General features: G+C 39.2%; 1 protein-coding gene across 3 annotated transcripts in view; it reads left to right on the forward strand.

Moving 5' to 3' along the window:
• The window catches only part of LOC131034211 (large ribosomal subunit protein bL28m), an 86605-nt gene extending 69116 nt beyond the window's left edge, over nt 1–17489 (forward strand). For all 3 annotated transcript variants that reach the window (XM_057965604.2, XM_057965601.2, XM_059218543.1), the window contains 2 exons: nt 16191–16414; nt 16629–17489. In XM_057965604.2, coding sequence (XP_057821587.2) covers nt 16218–16414; nt 16629–17019 — 588 coding nt within the window. In that variant the 5' untranslated portion in view covers nt 16191–16217 and the 3' untranslated portion in view covers nt 17020–17489. The remainder of the gene's footprint in view (nt 1–16190; nt 16415–16628) is intronic.
• The last annotated feature ends 1526 nt before the right edge of the window (nt 17490–19015 follow it).

Genomic DNA, 19015 nt, shown 5'->3' on the forward strand with positions numbered 1-19015 from the left:
TACGTCATGGAATAATGTGAAGGGATTCCGAAAGCTTCACTAATTGACTCTAGAGTCAATGTTGCCAATAACTTGCCATCTGGCGTTGAGATTGTTTTTCTCTCCAGATTGTAATGTGCTGCACAATCCAAGACCAGGTCTGGGCATTGAATAGCGGGAGGAAAACCAGCTGTTGCAACTATTCCACTTTTCACAATTCTGACAACTGTTGGGGATGGATTGTGGCCTGCTGTTCCGAACATCCGGATTTTGAATGCAGCCAAGTTGAATGTGCCTAAATTAGTTTCGCTGATTTCATCCCATCTTGAATTCAACCGAGAATGAGGAAGAGAACTCTTCATCTCCGCCTTGATCAATGCCTGTCTGGACATAGTAGCTGCCTTGCTTGGTTCCGCCATCTTGGAAGCACCTCGAAATGATGAAAAAAAGACTAAGTATGACTATTCTTTACTCTTCCACTTCTCCTTTCTTGAATCTTGCATGTGAACAATGAAATACCTTTCCAAACTTATATAGAATTCTTAAGAGGCATTGATTTAGCAATTGCATTCATGATGCGTCATACTTTCCCTAATCGCTGCGCCATGCAAAGGCAACTTCCCATGCGAATGAGTTCAAATTTAGAATTTTCCTTAAATGCTCCAAGTCATGTGTCATACTTGGAAGATTCTTTTTGCCAACTCGTTGATTTTCATTCTTTCCAATTTTGGAGGGGATTCGAAGGATTTTGTCTGGATTTGCTCGATTCCATTCTAACTTGTTGTCTCCTGTTTTCGAAGGAACTTTCACATCTTTTTCAACATCCCTATTTTTTAGGGATCTTCCTAAAATTTAGGAGTCAGGTTCATTGGATGGGGAATTTCACCTCGACTTCGAATCTATAAAATTTTCCACACTTGGTCGAGATTTGGTGTCTAAAAATAGCATATTCGAAAATTCGCTCGAGGGTAATTTTTCCTTTTATTCCTCCTTGACTCCTTGGATTCCATGCCTCATGCAAAATTTCAATTTTTTAGCTTGGGCGGAATTTTCACCACGCCAAGGATTCATGGATTTTCCTTCTGTCCCTGACCTCCTCTGTTCAACGCCTAACTGCATCCTTGGGTGCAAATCACACTTGGCCAAGGAATTTCATCTTTTCTTTGTTGTCCTTGGACATCCTGCTTTGGCGCCCTCCACCTTACTTGGGCGCAATTCTCCTCCAGCCATGGATTCACATATTTTCCACCTCTCCTTGGGAATCTCATTTTTGCGCCTGACTCCAGACTTGGGCGCATTTTTGCTTGGGAGAAGGATTCATGGATTTTTCCTCCTCTCCTTGGGTTCTCCATTTCAGCGCCTGATTCCAGACTTGGGCGCATTTTTGTTTGTGCCATGGATTCGTGGATTTTCCCATCTCTCCTTGGGATTCTCATTTTAGCGCCTGACTCCAGACTTGGGCACATTTTTGCTTGGGAGAAAGATTCATGGATTTTTCCTCCTCTCCTTGGGTTCTCCATTTCAGTGCCTGACTCTAGACTTGGGCGCATTTTTGCTTGTGCCATGGATTCGTGGGTTTTCCCTCTTTATCCTCCCAGACTTAGAATATTTTGACCTCCTATAGCTTTGAAGTGTTTTTTTCGAGCTTTCCATTTTGGGCTTGGACTTCCAGCACTTGACCCATTTCTGGCTTTCTCTGTCTGTTGTCTGACTTTCTGGAATTAGAAATGTCTGCGAATGTCTGATCCTTGTCGCCTTATCTGACTGACCCTGCCAATACTGACTTTCCAAAATAGAAACCTTCCAGGTGTCAGCGTTAGATCCCTAGATCGGGTGCAGGAATGACTTACTATAAATTGAAACTTACTAAAAATGGAAATTACTAAAAATAGTAAGTTTGATTTTTTGGCAAAATGCGACATTTCGGGACTCGGAAAAATCCCTAAAAAATAGGGACTTTCTAAAAATAGAAAGTTGCTCCGTTTGGGCTCAAATTTTATTGGGAGGTCCCTTGAAGGGTCGTGATTCCAGTCATATGCTTAGTTTTCCAAAAAACCCTAACAGGAACCCCTAAAATCTAGGACAAAAGGTAGAAACCCTAAAAAGGGACAAAACAAGCCCTAGACTTCATAGAATTCGCTTGACAGAGAAGCAGATTAACTCTAATTGACCCCCGAACATCTGCAAAGCGGAGAGATTGAAGAGATTGCTACCAACGCACAAAAAAACAAGACCAAACGACCGAAAGGGCCTAAAAGCTAGGGGGTCCCTATCTGGGATGGGGTGATGTGTGATTAGGTCACAACACAACCCTCAACAAAATGGGGTTGTAGAAAGAAAAAACAAATCTATTGTTGAAGCTGCAAAAGCTATGATTCATGATCAAGACTTTCAGACTTTTCTATGGGCAAAAGCCTCTAGAACAAGAGTGTATGTTCAGAATAGATGTCCTCACTGGATATTGCAAGATATGACTCCTGAAGAAGCCTTTTCAAGGATCAAGCCTGATATCAGTCACCTGAGAATCTTTGGTTGTCCTGTGTATGTTCATATTCCCAAGGACAAGAGGACCAAGTTGGAACCTTCTGGCAAGAGAGGGATATTTGTGGGCTACAGTGAAACCTCCAAAGCCTACCGTATTTACATTCCTGGTCAGAAGCAAATAGAAGTAAGCAATAGAAGTAAGTAGGGATGTCACATTTGAGGAAGATGTTGCATTCAAGAAATCAAAGGGTTCATGCATGGAGATAGATGATGAAAATCATGAGACTCAAGACATGGACGTTGATCATGCTCCTGAGATTTAGAGGAAGTCTACAGAACCTAATGAGATTGATGATCCAATTGAACCTTTGGATCCTACTGATGGGCCTAGAGATATTGTTGTGACTTGAAAGAGACCTCTTTGGGCAAGAAACACTATGCAGGAGGCAAAACAATTTGCAGCTCCTAGATGCACATTCAGAGAAAGTAAAAGACTACAAAGATTCTTTAGCTATGTTCCATTGATGTGTAATCTTATTGAGACTGAATCTTCCAGTGTTGATGAAGCCTCAAAACAACAAGTATGGAAAGAGGCAATGGATGAAGAGTATCAATCCATTATCAAGAATGATGTGTGGGATATTGTTCCTAGACCTGAGGGGAAGTACGTTGTATCTTCCAAGTGGTTGTACAAGATTAAGCATGCAGCTGATGGAAGCATTGAAAAGTAGTAGGCTAGATTTGTGGCTCGTGGTTTCTCTTAGAAAGAGGGAATAGATTATGAAGAAACATTTGCTCCTGTTGCTCGCTACACTTCCATCAGGACCATCATTGCCATTGTAGGAGCTAAGAGATGGAAGTTACATCAGATGGATGTGAAGACAACTTTTCTCAATGATGTGATTGAGGAAGAGGTCTTCATCAAGCAACCTGAGAAGTTCGTGATTCATGGGAAAGAGTCTCATGTGTGCAAATTGAAGAAAGTCCTATATGGCCTTAAACAGGCGCCTCGTGCTTGGTATGAAAGAATTGATAGATACTTAGTGGGTTTGGGTTTCTGCAAGAATGATGCTGATCCGAATATTTACTTCAAGATATTGAATGGTTTTATGTTGATCTTGGTACTTTATTTTGATGACCTATTTGTTACCGAAGAAGATCATTTGATTCATAGATGTAAGTAGTTGACTTCAAAATTCGAGATGAAGGACTTAGGACTCAAGCACTTCTTTCTAGGTTTGGAAGTTTGGCAGAGACACAATGAGATTATCCTAAGTCAAGGAAAATACACCATTGATATCTTGAAGAGATTTGGAATTATAGATTGCAAATCTATGTCCACACCGATGGAAACTAACTTGAAGAAATTGAGGGAAGCTGCAACTAGTTCAAATCTTGTGGATCCTACTATGTATAGACGGTTGATTGGATCCTTGATGTATCTTGTGAACACTAGACCAGATATATGTTATGTAGTGAGTGCATTGAGTCAGTTCATGTGTTAACCGAGACAAATACATCTAGTTGCAACCAAGCATATCTTGAGATACTTGTGTGGCACAATTGGATATGGCTTGAAATACTCTTCCAGTGTGGACCTGATTTTAGAAGGCTATTCTGACTTTGATTGGGCAGGGAGTGTTACTGATCGGAAGAGCACCTCTGGTTGTTGTTTCAGTTTGGGATCTGCTATGATTTCCAGATGTAGTAGGAAGCAGTCTTCATTGGTACTAAGCATAGCAGAGACAAAATACATTTTGGCATGTGTGGCAACTCGCGAAGCAGTGTGGCTTCGGAAGCTCCTTGCAGGATTGTTTGGACAATCATTGGAGCCTGCTACTATTCATTGTGATAACCAAAGCTGTGTGAAGCTTTCAGTCAATCCAGTGTTCCATGACAAAACAAAGCATGTTGAGATTCAATACCACTATATCAGAGATATGGTACAGAGGAATGCTGTTCAGTTGAGATACATTTGTACTGAGGAGCAGACAACTGACATTCTCACCAAGCCTCTTGCCAAAGTGAAGTTTGTGCATTTTCGAGACAAGCTTGGAGTTGTGGAGAATGAAGCCCTTGCTGAGAGGGAGTCTCAACATCAGTGATTACTTGATATGTATTACAATGCATTCTTCTCTGTGAGAGAGAAGTTTGAGGTGCAAGCCCTTGTTAATGCATTCTTCTCTGTGAGAGAGAAGTTTGAGGTGCAAGCCCTTGTTATTGCATTCTTCTTTGTGAGAGAGAAGTTTGAGGTGTAAGCCCTTGTCTCACCCTCTGCGAGTAGGCATGGTGGATCCACCCTCTGCGAGTAGGTATGGTGGATGTCATGTGAGAGGCTCCATGACTTGGCACTTGTGTTTATTCACCCTCTGGGAGTAGCCATGGTGAACATCATCACGTTGAGTGTCTTCGTGATGAGCACTTGTGTTCTTTTGCATTTCCTTTCATGGGATTAGCCATGATGGACCCACCCTCTGGGAGTAGCCATGGTGGATGTCACTATGTGATTTTGATATCGAGAAGGATTCCTCCCTAGCTAAGAGGGAGTGTTAATGCGATAGCTATGGTCGGATCCTTTAGGCTGGCATAGCAAATGGAAAATGTGTGAATGGCCTATCGGCCTTACACATTTACAAAGTTCGATTTAATATTAATACTTATCGACTTTGTATTTGCATGTATATCTATCCCACCACCCTTGGATAATAAGATGTCTAATAATGATGTAATCATTACCTAACAAAAAGATGTGTTGGTGAAAATATAACCGATCACTAATGAAGAGACATGATTGTTAATAAGAAGCCGACCCTTGAAGGAGACGTGTTGTTTGGCATCACCAATGCATGGGTATATAGTTCGGTTTCCCTTTCACTTACAAGTAATCGAATTCACCATCAAGCAGATCGTATTCTTCTTCGAAAGCATTGTGATATTCTTCAGCAGTTCGAATCTCCCGCATAGCAAGCAGATCGTGTTCATCCTTAAGCAGCGATACATTCATCTTCAGCAGAGCGAATCTTAGTATATCTTCGCACAGCAGTTGCATCATAGACAGCGAGTAGACTGCACTTCTCATACACAGCAGATCGTACATTTTGTGAATTGAAGTGTTCAATTAATTGTTTGATGCTAGCTTCAAGGAGTGAAGCAAATTCATTGTAAAAACATTTTGTATATTGATAATACAATAAGGAACATTATTGCTGGGTTTTTCACCTTCAAGAGGAAGGTTTTCCCAGGCTATACTCTCTGCATTTTGTGTGAATTTTCTATCTATCTATCTGATCACTAAAACTTAACACTATATTCATGCCTTCATAGAGGGTAGAGTGATCAAAGTATAAAAAGCATTTTTCCTTGAGCACCCAATGGTACTGTCAGTAAATAAAGCGAAAAACAGAATGCCCCTCACATCGATACCTCCTCAATCTTTGCAACAATGTTATTGCTCTATCCTTATAACATCAAACTAATACGTAATTACATGAAAGGAACAATGAACTCTTTAATGTGTGCAGACCAAATAAACACAGACTTTTTTTGTCACTTATAACAGAAAGTGTTTTCCTTCAAATGACAACAAAAAAATTTTATACCAGAAAGTTCCAATCGTCTCCGGCAAGAATTGGTAGCTAAACAGTTTGAAAAGTTTGAAATTTTTAAAATCAATTCTACATCATCTGGTCAAGAATTCAATTATTTTAAAGATACATGTAGTAGGCATGTCTTGTAGGAACCCCAAAGTAAAAAAGTAAAACATGCGAAAGTGAGATGTAAAACAAGAATAAAAACAAATATTTCACACCATTAGAATATGTTACTAATAAACTGATTAGAATCTTGGTATCTCTAAGAAAGCATGCTAGCTTGTGATTGCTCGAGGACAAGCTATCTTGGGCAGGGGGGACTGTAATGTCCCTTTGTTGAAATAGGATTTATTAATAAATTATTAAATAATAACAATAAAATTAAAATATAAAAGAACAAAAATAAAACATAATATAATCAAAATTTAATTAAGTTTAATGAATGGTCAAATAGTATGAAATGAAGAGTTGTTACTTCCTCAAACATGAGGTATAAAGGGGAGATCATTTCATTTTTGAAGGACATCCAATGATCATTCATCCAACAATACTAAAGGAAGAAAGAATGGAGCTTATGAATTAAGGAAGGATTAGTAGGAAGGAATGAGAAGAAAATGAGGAAGTTAATATTTCAAAAGGGCAGAAATTATGAAAGGTTGTACTCTTTCAAAGGGTGGAAATTTGAGAGGTTGAGACTCTTGCAAGGGGCAGAAATCATGAAGAGGTGTGACTTCTCCCTCACAATGGAAGATATAAAGGGAAGGAGGTCTTATTTGAGAAGGGGGGAAAGAGAGAACAGTGCAGAAATAATATATTATTCCAAATGGTAGCAATGAAAGGTAGGGACTCAATTCTCATGAAAAGTGGTGACTCAGTTCTCATGAAAGGTGGTGACCCGTTTACCAATAATGAGTAAATTAGATTTTTTTTGCCTATTTGTTTTTGGCCCTTCAGGTTTCGATCATTGATTTTAGAGTCGTCTTTCAGATCAGCTTGGAGATGGAGCATTGCAGCAGTTTTGTGCTTAAAACATAAATATTTAGTTCTTGGAAATTCTGCTGTTGGCTGTGGCAATACTTTTGCTGCAGTGGACTTGTTATGGTGTTTTCACTTTATCTTGTGAGGCGTCGTGAAAATTTCATTGCAAATGGCAAATTTTAAGGTGTTAGCGAAATTTGGGGTGTAAGGTGTTGTGATTTGCAGAAGGTTGAGGAGCGCAATGGATTTTAAAATTCTGCATGCAACAATTATTTTTCTAGGACTTGTTGACGTGTTTTTTATGACAGTGTCGAACACAGAATAAAGTTACCAACGATCACCTTACTCTCTCTTGATCAAAGTGCGATTGTAGGCTAACATTGCGAAATGTTTAGACAATCGATTCCAAGGTTCCTATATGCAACGGACGTGACTCAATTGGTCGATGTGATATACTAGTAATCCAAGGGGCCTTATATACACTCGAAGAAGATTAAATAGCTTCGCAACTTTCAAGGAATTAACTCACGGATGATTTAGCTTTTAATGGCTCGTTTTTTAGAATTTTTGGGTTTAAGATATGCAAAAAGTATATGAGAAGGGTTTAGAAATGCTATTCTAATCTAATTTAAACGTAAGAACAAGGAGACAGGGATTGCCTAAGTGAAACCAAACCACGCTCTGCTTCGCCACTAGGAGACAACTACACAAAGGCGGTGCAATCTTTAAAGGTTGTGCGAAATGTTTTCAGAATATCAATGAACACTCTCAACGAACAATGTCCACCCGATAATTGAAGTTAAGTTTCCACGTATAAAAGGTTTAGATTAACCTTGCAAAGTGAGTAACGATCAACTACCAACCAAAGGTATGAGCAAGGGTTTGCACTATAAACAATCTCATCAAATTCCGTTCATCTAACAACTTGAAAGCAAATCTAATCTAAGTGAAGAGAGTGAGACCATGCAAGTCATAAAACAAGACAACAATACACCAACAAATTGAACAATGTATTAAGTTAACTGCTTCAAAGCTTATAGCAATAGTCTTGAAAAGCAATCTCTCCTCCTTTACAAATGAGGGGGGTCACCCCTTTATATAGGCTTCATGCCATGGCTACATGCAAATCCTAATTAGGGTTTTCCCACAAAGATTCCCCACATATGATGCAACAAGGTGGTAATCTACAACAAATGCCCATTATGCCCATATTACAATTAATTCCAACTTACTACAATTTGCATCAAAATGCATTAAATGCACCATTATCTACTAAATTTGCCTAACATGCAATGAATATTCCCTCATGCAAAATCGCCTATAATGCTTTAAATGCTCCACCATATTCACATGCGACGACATGCAAAAGGAATCTGCCATATTGCCCTAAATGTGGCAGTTGCATGCAAAATATGCTCTATTAATTCTCCATGCGTTGACCTGGCTGCTGCTTGGTCAAAATATTCCAGCAATAAGTATGCCACTGTCACTCGGTCAAAAGATCCTCGTCCAAAAATGGATGACCATTTTCTCGTTCATTTATGGCATGCACAATGAATTTGGTGATGATGGCCTCTAGTTCTCCTACGGAGACACTTGGCACACTTTCTATCCAAAACTCCAAAGTAATTTCTTCTTCACTCTTGGATAGAAAACCTTCCCATTCTGCCAACATCTCATGTGTCCTCCGCATAGTGCTGGAAAAGAAAGAAACATTATCAAAGTGGGCCTTGGAAAATGATCCCACGAAGAAGAATTCATGCAATTGAGCCCTTAGGAAATTCATTGCCACATTGCCTTCATTCAACCTTATTGCAAACAAGGTCTCAACTACGCTAATGATTTCCTCTTGTACCTTCCTGATCGAGTGTTTCAAAGCTAAAGACTCTATGTCGAATCTTTCAAAGGCTTCCCTTCCAGTGCAAACGACACAAAACCACCACGGGAAGTCATAAACTTCGTTCTCCTGCATCACCTTCCCATCAATCAGTGTCTACTTCAGGACTTTCATCAAGGCTCTGAGTCATATAATGGTCAGGTCTTGATAAATGTGAACATCTTGCCATGCACCATCCACAACTTCCAGCCGGTTCAAGAGGGCAACAAGTCTGGAATGAAGGCTACCCAGGTCTTCAATGAATTTCCCAACTGTGGTGAAAACATCCTCCACCCATTCCCTAGAGTATTGGTCAATTTTCCTAACCTCTTCAACATCATTATTGGACTCCTTAGGAAGAGGAGTAAAAGACAGATCTTCTTCCTTGAGTGGGTGTTTGAAACTCTTCATATACTCGCACAAGGCCCTGTTTTACTCTTTAGCCTTTTGCACTTTGCCTTCATTTTTTGCATCTTTTCTGTCATGGCCAAGAATGACCCTTCAAAGTCCTCCATCACCTGCACTGTGGAAGCATGCCCCAAATCAACTTCTTTGATTACATAATCATTTGGTGTGATCTCATTCTTGTCCTTATCTATTGCAGGCTCAACTATATTGAAAGTTTGAGATCCCAAACTCTTCTCTTATGACCTTGGAGAACTTCCTGACAACCTTTTTCTCTGTTGGTTTATCCATCCTCTTCAGAAGTTCTTCCAACTCCTGTGCTGGATCTACTTCCTTCTCTGGTTCTTTCCTTAATTTGTCTATCAGCCAATCTGGAGCGGTTGTCGACTGATCTTGAATTTCCATATGTTCCTGCTCTTGTGAAGCCTCCTCCATCTCTCCAAGGATCGTTTCTACGAAATTATCTTGGTGTGGTTCTTGTTGATGGGGAGGAAGTTCTTGCCTCTGGTCTCTTGGCTAAGTTGGCCTGTGTGAAGCGCTAATGCTGAGGACATCTTGTGCAAGTGTGGTATCAGGAAAATCTCACGGTGGTGGATTCAATGGATTTTCTTGTTTGAACATATCCACTTCTCGTACACTTGAAGAACTGGCTGGGGATTTAGCTTCTTCCACCCATGCTCTTTTCTGCTATGGTTCTTCCTGGTGGACTTCCTGCTGAACAACTGATTGAATTTCCGATTGGACATTTGGTTGGGCTTCCTTCCTTTCCTAGTCCTAGGCTTCGTTGGAGCGTTTTTTCCTTCACTAGGTCCGGCCTCTCCTTGCTGGATTTCCCCTTCTTCAACTTGGGCTTTTGATGATCCTTCTGTGGCCTCACTGTGGGAATCCAAACTTCCCATTAACTGGTAGCTTAGGTGAACATTTTTCTCCTTCAATGCCTTCATATGTCGATCAACCCACTGCCCTGTGAACTACAGAACCAGCCTGGCTAAAATGTCTAAGTCATCTACCTCCGGTTTTGACCAATTTGGTAATTGGATGGGCTGGTCCTTGACCTTTCCAAACTCCGGCTGCACTATGTATGTATCCTCTTTCACTTGATCCGGGACTTGTACTATTTCACCAATCCTAATCATGTTGAGGGGCAATCTGCAAAACATTTTCTTTTTGACCTCAAGGTCATCCCCAACACTAGCCCAAAAATATTCGAGGTGAAACTTATGCACAAACTTTATTCCAACTACTTTCTGAATTTTGCGATATGGATCGTTACAAGACTTGGATGTGTAGAATGGTAAATGGTAGAATGTCAACTCCTCTACTGCTTTTTCAGCTGCTGCCAGGTTGGGACATAATTCTGCATAGTCAGCAAGGACTACAGGGAACTTGATGGACAACTTTCTTTTCTTCTTCTGAATTTGGTCATAAGCTGTTAATTGTCTCATGAGTTCCAACAACACCAGCTTATTTGACGGATATCTTGGTAATTTGTACAGCTGGTATGAAAATCCTTGTGGCCTGATATAAGTAAACTTCGGAAACTGCAAGAACACGGCCCCAAATTTCTAAACTAGGCCTTGGCTTTTGGTGACATTCTGGTATGAAGCTCATTCTGCATCAACCTGGTCAAGTGCATGGTAAAAGTGTCATTCACTAGTTTGAAGGAACTAGTGCTGTATAGATGCAGCTGGGGGTAGCATTCATGAATCTTTAATTGTGCTGGTCCGCAACCCATGGGCCCCTTTCTTGGCAATCCATCGAAGCCACCTGTCCTTGTAAGTGAATAAATCACGTAGGAGCTCATATAGAAGGATTGGGTCTTCTTTTCCTTTAGATCTTTAAGCTGTTCGTGCACATAGTGGCTGATTAACTGTACTATCCCCTGCTGTTGTAGGACTCAAAATGCAGGGAATATTGTTAAACAATGAATTGATTTCCTGCTGTTCAAGTTTCTGTCAATATGACCTGCATGTTATGCAGACTGGACAGCTAGTATAACTTGCGTGTTATGTAGTTTACTTGGCATTTGACTGATGAAAAACTTCAGACCTTTTAAAGAGTATAACCTGTAATGATCCTTGCTAATTCTGATGTAAATTTCTGAGTTTTAGCCTTTGGATATTTCGTCAAACACTTGGCATGTGACTTCAGACTTGCTGGTATGAATGATCAGACTGATATCATTTCATGTCAATGTTCTCAAACCACAAATAATGTTGCAGGGATCTAATCTAAAGCTTCCTTTAACCCTTCCTATGCATATACATGAATCTCAAAGGTGAAAAGTGCAGTTACAGCTAGCAGACATTAGAACAAACATTTGGCATGCAAACTACACACAAATGAATATAGATATAAGATCATATAGAGAGCTGTGACATCAATATTCTTTATTATTAGCAATCAAAAATTACAATGAACAAGTAGATTCTTGGACCCCTATCATTCAATAATATTTTCAGATTAATGGAGTCTTCAACAGCAACACATATATAAGATCAATGCAATACAAATCCATTAAGAACCTGGTAGGAGAAGTCGCCCCATGTTGGAAATGAAGAAGCAAGCAAAATCCATTGAAAGAAGATCACTTTGATGCCAAACTGACTCCTTTCTTCAAATCATCCCTGTTTCTGATCTGCAGGCTGACAATTAATAAATACTGACACCTACGCCTCCTTTCAATTACTAATCATCATCGTTGTTCCTCCCCAAAGCAATCGCTTGAATCATATGAAGGTTCAGATGCCAAAGCAAGGTAATATGATGCAAAATTGTGGAGGATGATGGACTGGTACGAATTTATGTCAGACTGGTATGCAACCTGAATTTACCCCAAATCTTTTCCAAATCACTCCTAGAGAAATCGCCTTTCTTATTCCAATATGCTGATGCAAGTGTAGGTCAAAAGGAGCCAAATCGTGACTCTCCTCCAATTTGATGTAAGTCTGAAAATTATTGAGATTAGCTTCAGAAATGTAGTGGGTATGATCAGCTCCTTAACAATGAGGTCCTATGGCCTCCAAAGGTCTCCAATGTCTCCTCAATTTCGAACCTACTAGGTTGGCCTTTGGCCACAAATCAAGCACAATTGAGATGACTGAAATATCGCCTCCTCAATGCAATGCCTCAAGAGATCTTCCACTCCCTCAGTTATGCTATCAATGGGAGTTTTCGTTCCCAAAGACAATATTCTACAGAAACCCCTTGGCTCCACAAAACTCAATCAATATCAAAATCAATTCCCGGCTGCCTTGAAGCTCAACTAGATCTCCCTTTATACTTTTTTAAGTCCATCTCTAGAAGCTTCTAGAAATAATATTAAAATAATATAATTTCACTTAAGTCAACTTTTAATTTTTAATTTATTTGATAACTTTATAAATAATTAACTTAATACTATCAATTAAAATAATTAATTAAGCTATCCATAAAAATATCAATAATTTGGACAACTTAACTAATGAAATTATTTAATTACTCTTACTCCAAAAATGGGGACATTACATTAACCTGGCCCAATCCACTAGTCCATTGGCATTCATGACTTCGCTGATGAAGAAAAACATCCACGTCTCAAAATTGATGGTATGTGAACACCCCATAATTTTGCTCAACATCATCATCAAGTCCACATACTCTTGCTTGAATTAAAAAATGGTCAGTTGTTTGGGCATCTTGGAGATGTGTGGCCTTGGCTTCTGCAACTAGCTCTTGTTGATGATTTCCGCACATTTGTCAGGACCTGTATCGTATACCGCCTTAGCTCTCTCCATGGTCCTGTAAGTCATGGAATGATGTGACGAAATCCCAAATGTTTCACCAATAGCCTCCAGAGTCAGATTGGCCAAAAGTTTGCCATTCTTTGCTGAAATAGTTCTTCTCTCCGGGTTGTAGTGTTTTGTGCATTCAGTTTCAACTCCGGACATTGAATAGGAGGGAAATCTGGTGCTGCAACAATTCCACTTTTGACAATCCTGGCAGCGGTAGGTGATGGATTTTGTTCGACTGTTCCAAACATCCTAATCTAGAAAGCAACCAAGTTGAAAGTCCCCAGATTTGTGTCGCTGTCGCTGTCGCTGATTTCTTTCCACCTGGACACCATTTTGGATTTCGGAAGGAATCCCCTCATCTCAGCCTTGATCTGTGTCTGCCTGGAAATAGCTGTTGCTTTACTTGATTTTGCCATTTCTCTATGAACGAAGCTTCCTAAAAGGAATGAAAATTCTCCAAGTTTGACTTCTTGCACTTTCTCTCCAACTTTTACTTTCTCCAAATTCACACACTAGAAATGAATTGTACTTGCATGTTAAAATCTAATTTCTCCAACATGCTGCTAAGTTGGCAAAGGTCAATTTTGGCAATTGTTTTAATGGTGCATCATACTTTCCTCTCCAAGACGCCATGCAAACGGGTCCCGCCTTCATAGTTGAGTTCCAACATTGAAATTTCCTTTAATACCTTGAGTTGTGCATCATAATTTGGAATATTCTTTCTTCTTGTGTTGCCAACTCGCCAACTTCCATTTTTTGAATTTTGGAGGGATTTTTATAAGATCGACTTTAGATTCTTATTATCCATCCACTTGGCAGTAAACCCTAGGAGAGAGAAAACTTCAGGAGAGAGAAACTTTTGATTCATGAGGAATTTTCCTGAAGTTGACTTTTCCATGCTCCAGAGGAAAATTTTCATCAACTCTGCTTATGTCCATTTTTTTAAGAAAATTTTCAAATTAGGGTTTTAGGATCCAGGAGAGAGAAAATTCTCTCACGAATCCAAATCTGATTTTTTTTTGAAATTCTGATGAAATTTGATGCCTGAAAATGTTTTTTTTTTTCCAGTTCATCCTTGACTTCCAGTTTCCTTGCCTTGGAAATTTGAGTTTCGCATGGAAATTTGAGTTTCGCATGGAAATTTCACGTAAGTGAAGGAATTCTCACTTTCTCTTGTTTTTCCTTGACACCAAGGACTTGGGTGCCAAATCACCCTGATGGAGGAAATTTTGATTTTCTTGGCTTTCCATGGTGGCCTTGTCAATTTGGTGCCTTGACTGGGACTTGGGCGCTAGAAGCATTATGTGGAGAATTTTTGAAGTTTTCTCACTTTTTCCATGCCTTTCTTCATTTGGTGCCCTTCCTGGGAAATGGGCGCTATTTCACCTTAAGGAGGGAATTTGCATCTATTTTCACCTTGAAGGATGAATTAACTTGGGCGCTATTTTGCCTTGAAGGATGAATTATTGGTGTAGAGGGAAATTCCTCCACACCCATACTTTAGTGCCATCTTGTGCACTTGGATGCCAAAATGCTTAGGTGGTGGAATTTTCAATTTTGTCCATTTTCCTTGGCATCCCCTCTCCAGTGCCCATACTTGATCTTGGGCGTCAAAATCATTATGCCAAGGAATTCTATTTGTTCTTGACCATACTTGCATGCTTCCACATTGATGAGGATTCCTGATTGGTTTTCGTCCATACTTAGCCAATTTTGACCAATTTCTAGATTCAAGATGCCATATTTGAAGTGGTTTTGCCAGACAGAGAAGATTTTCCGATGTTTTCCACTTCTTGAATGGGAACCCATACTTAACAATTTTTGATCAGTAGCCTGCTTGTTCGAATTTTCTGGATTTAGAAATGACCAGGAATGCTTAGTCTTCAGTGTCTGCCTGTGAAGAACTTGCCAAAAGTAAACTTTCCAAAATAGAAAGTGTTTCAAACTGTTCAGATTAGGGCAAAATGGGACGTAGGGACACTAAAAATAGAAACTTACTAAAAATGGAAACTGTAAAAAATAGTAAGTTTGATTTTTGGCAAAATTAGACCAATCCTGGAGGCAATGAAATCCTTAAAAAATAGGAACTTTCTAAAAATAGAAAGTTGCTCAGAATTCGCTCAAATTCAATAGTGTTTTACTCCGTATGTGGTTAATTTTGCTTTTAAGCATTTGGACGCTCTTCAATCGGGCATAAAAAGTTTGGTAATCTAGCTTTTATGTAGAAATTTACAGGGTTTTTTCTTGAAATTTAACTGTAATTGCTATTATGTATCCTTTCTTGATTGTGTACAATTTGGGTTCAACTGCATCACACATAGCCACTGCAAGTTTGATGGTTTTAATTTTTATGAAGTTCCAAATGTTGAGGTATTTTTCTGAAGCAATGCTTTAAGTTATTCTGTATTAATTTTAATAATGACTGAACTCCGTTTGCCCACAAATAGACTCTTTAGTGTTTGGTTGTGCTTCAATTAGGCATAGTGAGTGAATATGGTGTATTTAACTTTGTTGAATGTAGAAATGCAATGGTTTTCTAGTTCAAATTTAACTATAATTGCAATTCAGTAACTTGTTTTATTTTACCTGAGCAAATCTTTATTTTCTATTAAGTTTAATTGTAATTATCATTTTGATATTATTTTTCTTTTTGCTTCAACTAAGTGGTTCTTCAGGCTATATGTGCAAAAATTGGCTCCCAAGTGTATGGGCACTCTTATATCGCCCTCTTAACCTAAGCAGAAGAAGATATATGTGAAAGCTGGCCAATTTTAGGTTGAATGTTGACTATCTACTCTAGAATAGATAGAAACGGACATTAGTAACGTAAATAATGATAAGGAAAAGAGAAATAGACATTATTCTACCTAAAATATTATTATTATTTTATTATGAGTCTGTCTTTACACTGCCCTCTTGACTTGAACATGCGAAGATACCTGTAAAAGCTAGGTTGAATGTTCACCTATCCCTAATTTAGGATTTGTCAAATTTCTAAGTGTATAAATATGCCAAACCCTCAAGCCATTTCCCTGTCTATTTACTTTTTACTTATTCTGTTTCTACTTGTTTTCTTATTGCCAAATTTTTCTGATTGCTTCTCAGGGTGTATAGGAAGTAAAGAAGAGAGCCATGGCTTCTAGACAAAGAGCAATGCTTAAGAAGTTGCTTCCAATGATTAAAGGACAATCCATGAGTGATGAAGCAAAAGAAGCATTGAGGAGAAGTCTTCCTAATCATAAATGTATTATGGGACGGGCTAAGAGAGGAATTTTTGCTGGTCGCCACATCCAATTTGGCAATCAAATCAGTGAAGATGGTGGAAACAAGTATGTCCATCTGTAATCTTTTAATTATAAATTTATATCCATCTTTATCAGTGAAATGGTGAAAACATGGATAATGCATTGAGAGATGAATTTGTTGCTAAAAATATGTGGGAAATGATGTTATTCATGTTTCCATCATATACCAAATTTCATGTGAGTTTGTGTGTGGGGGAAATTTCACTGCTTCTTACCATGTTTCAGTTGTACTATACAGGACAAAGCGAACATGGAAGCCCAATGTGCAGAATAAGCGACTTTTCAGCTTGATTTTGGATCAGTTTATTAGAGTTAAAGTTACAACACATGCAATTCGGTGTATTGATAAAGCTGGTGGCATTGATGAATATCTACTAAAGACACCTACCAGGAAGCTTGATAATGAACTGTCTCTTCTTTGGAAGGCCAAGATTGAACAAAAATATAAAGAACTTAGAAACAAGGAGGTTGGTTTCTTTGCACCAAAAGAAGAGAAGGAACTTGAAGCGGCCTTTGAAAATCTTGAAATTGCCAAAGAAGAATGGAGAGCTCGCCGTAAAGCAGGTGCAGGAATCCATGGGGGTGCCAAGGGTGGCAACCAACAGGCCAAGTTAGAAGGCAAACTATAACATAATCTGAGTGATTGGAATTTTAGATGAGAGGTAAGAGTGTCCAATATTCCCAGTCAGTGCAAAGCTGCTCAATAGTAAATTCACATATATAAAGTATTCTTCTTAGAAGCAAGCTGCATTTATTATTTGAGCTGGAAAGGTACCTGGACCTGCATTTGAAAACATTTCTTCTTCAATGTGGAGAAGGTTAATAACTTCCAAGATCTACACAATTGAGAAAATTCATCTGCCATCTATTACATACTGTTTTTCTGCTTTGCAGTAGATAAATAGGGGAACATGACAACTAAAAGTTTGACAGAAAATGAATGTGTAAAATTTTCTGTTCCTTAATTTTAGCTGTCCATAGAGTCATCTTATCTTTCAGAGATTAATTTCTATGTCACTTCATTGTGGTCAAACTTCCGAATAAATATTTTCTATCTGAATGGCATAATATTTTGACAGTTGAAGGCTCTAGAAGCCTATTTTTTGAGTTTTTCTTGTAAATGACTCAATAGTTCAATGCTCAAAATTGACTTTTACAAGTAACACGCTCCAATAATTTGAAGTTATTATTTTTTACTTCGGTATAAGAAAAATTCCATATTTTTAAGGTTGAAGCCATATTAATGTACATAGCAGATGTAGACTTGTGACATGATAATGCCTACGAGAAAAAAATGTGTATAAGTGCACTATAAATATATGCACCTGAAGACTAAGCCAAAGGTAACATAGATCTCAGGCCACCATTACTGTCTTAACATTTCAATTAATATTGCAATACGAAGTTATTCTTAAGAGAGATTGCTGTATGGCATTTATAAAAAAATCTATTATTCTGGTATCTAGCATGCAGATAGCTTTACTGTTTTATTCTTCCAAAATCTTTTGCTGCATGGTGTGTAGCTGTTTTATGTGTTTGATGACTTGAAACTTGAAAGCATGTATTGCACTAGGCAGTGTAAGCTTTTGGGGATTGTTGTGATGTTTTCACACATCGCCCCATTGCAAATGGGGATCCCCCACTTTTTTCTGCTTTCTAAGATAGTCTTAGAGTCTTGCTATTAGCTTTTCACTTTGGAAGGAGCGTAGTATCTCAGGTGGCTAAGATATAATCAAGTCAGGGCTCTCTCTTTAGGATGAAGTGAGGCCAGCACTTCCTTTGCCCACCTAATCCTTCGACCTGTCTCTCCCAGCACTAACAGTGGGTGCCCATGCCCGACCACTTCCATTTCTATCTCCCCTCATCTCCATGCCCTTTCATCTTTCCATCTCACTCCTTCATCCCACAGGCACACCATCTTTTCAACCTTCCACTTCTTTCCTTCCACCTCTCTATGCCTTCACCACATTCTCCTATCCTCCATCTCCCCTTTCATTTCCATCTCCTTCCACTACCTCCTCATCTTTCTTCCTTCCACTTCCCAACTCCCTTTCCTTTCACCTTCCTTCCTTCCTTTCACCTTTCTATCTTCTCATTTCACCTTCCCCTATTCTCCACCCATCCTACATCTCTACTTCCCCTACCTTCCTTCCATCTTTCTGCCACTTCCTACCTTTCTCCTATTCCTTATACATCCCAAACTTCCTTTCCTTACCCCCTATCCCTATCCTATCCTAACCCACCATCAACCCCTTTCTACCCTCACTAAGCACGATCCTATCCTAGCCTACACCCTACACCCCTCCCCTTAGCCTATCCCTTATGCCTCCCTATTACCTGACACCTTCAACAACCCCTTAACCCCTTTACTTCCTTTTCCTACCCCCGCAGCTCTTATCCTACACTCGCATTCTTTCCACCCTAGCCCCGTAGCTTCTCCTTACCACTCCCTTCTTCCCTTTCACCCTTGCACTTCACTAGCTTTGACCACCCTTCACTACCGTAGCATTGCTTGGGCCCACAAACTCTAAGGTGGAGATTTAAACTTTTTAAAGGCACTTCACATGCCTTGCGATTTCCTTTGACTCCCTTTTACTGCCTTGCCGCACATTGCTTGGGCCCCAC

This window comes from Cryptomeria japonica, chromosome 3 (assembly GCF_030272615.1).
Source record: "Cryptomeria japonica chromosome 3, Sugi_1.0, whole genome shotgun sequence".
NCBI lineage: Eukaryota > Viridiplantae > Streptophyta > Pinopsida > Cupressales > Cupressaceae > Cryptomeria > Cryptomeria japonica.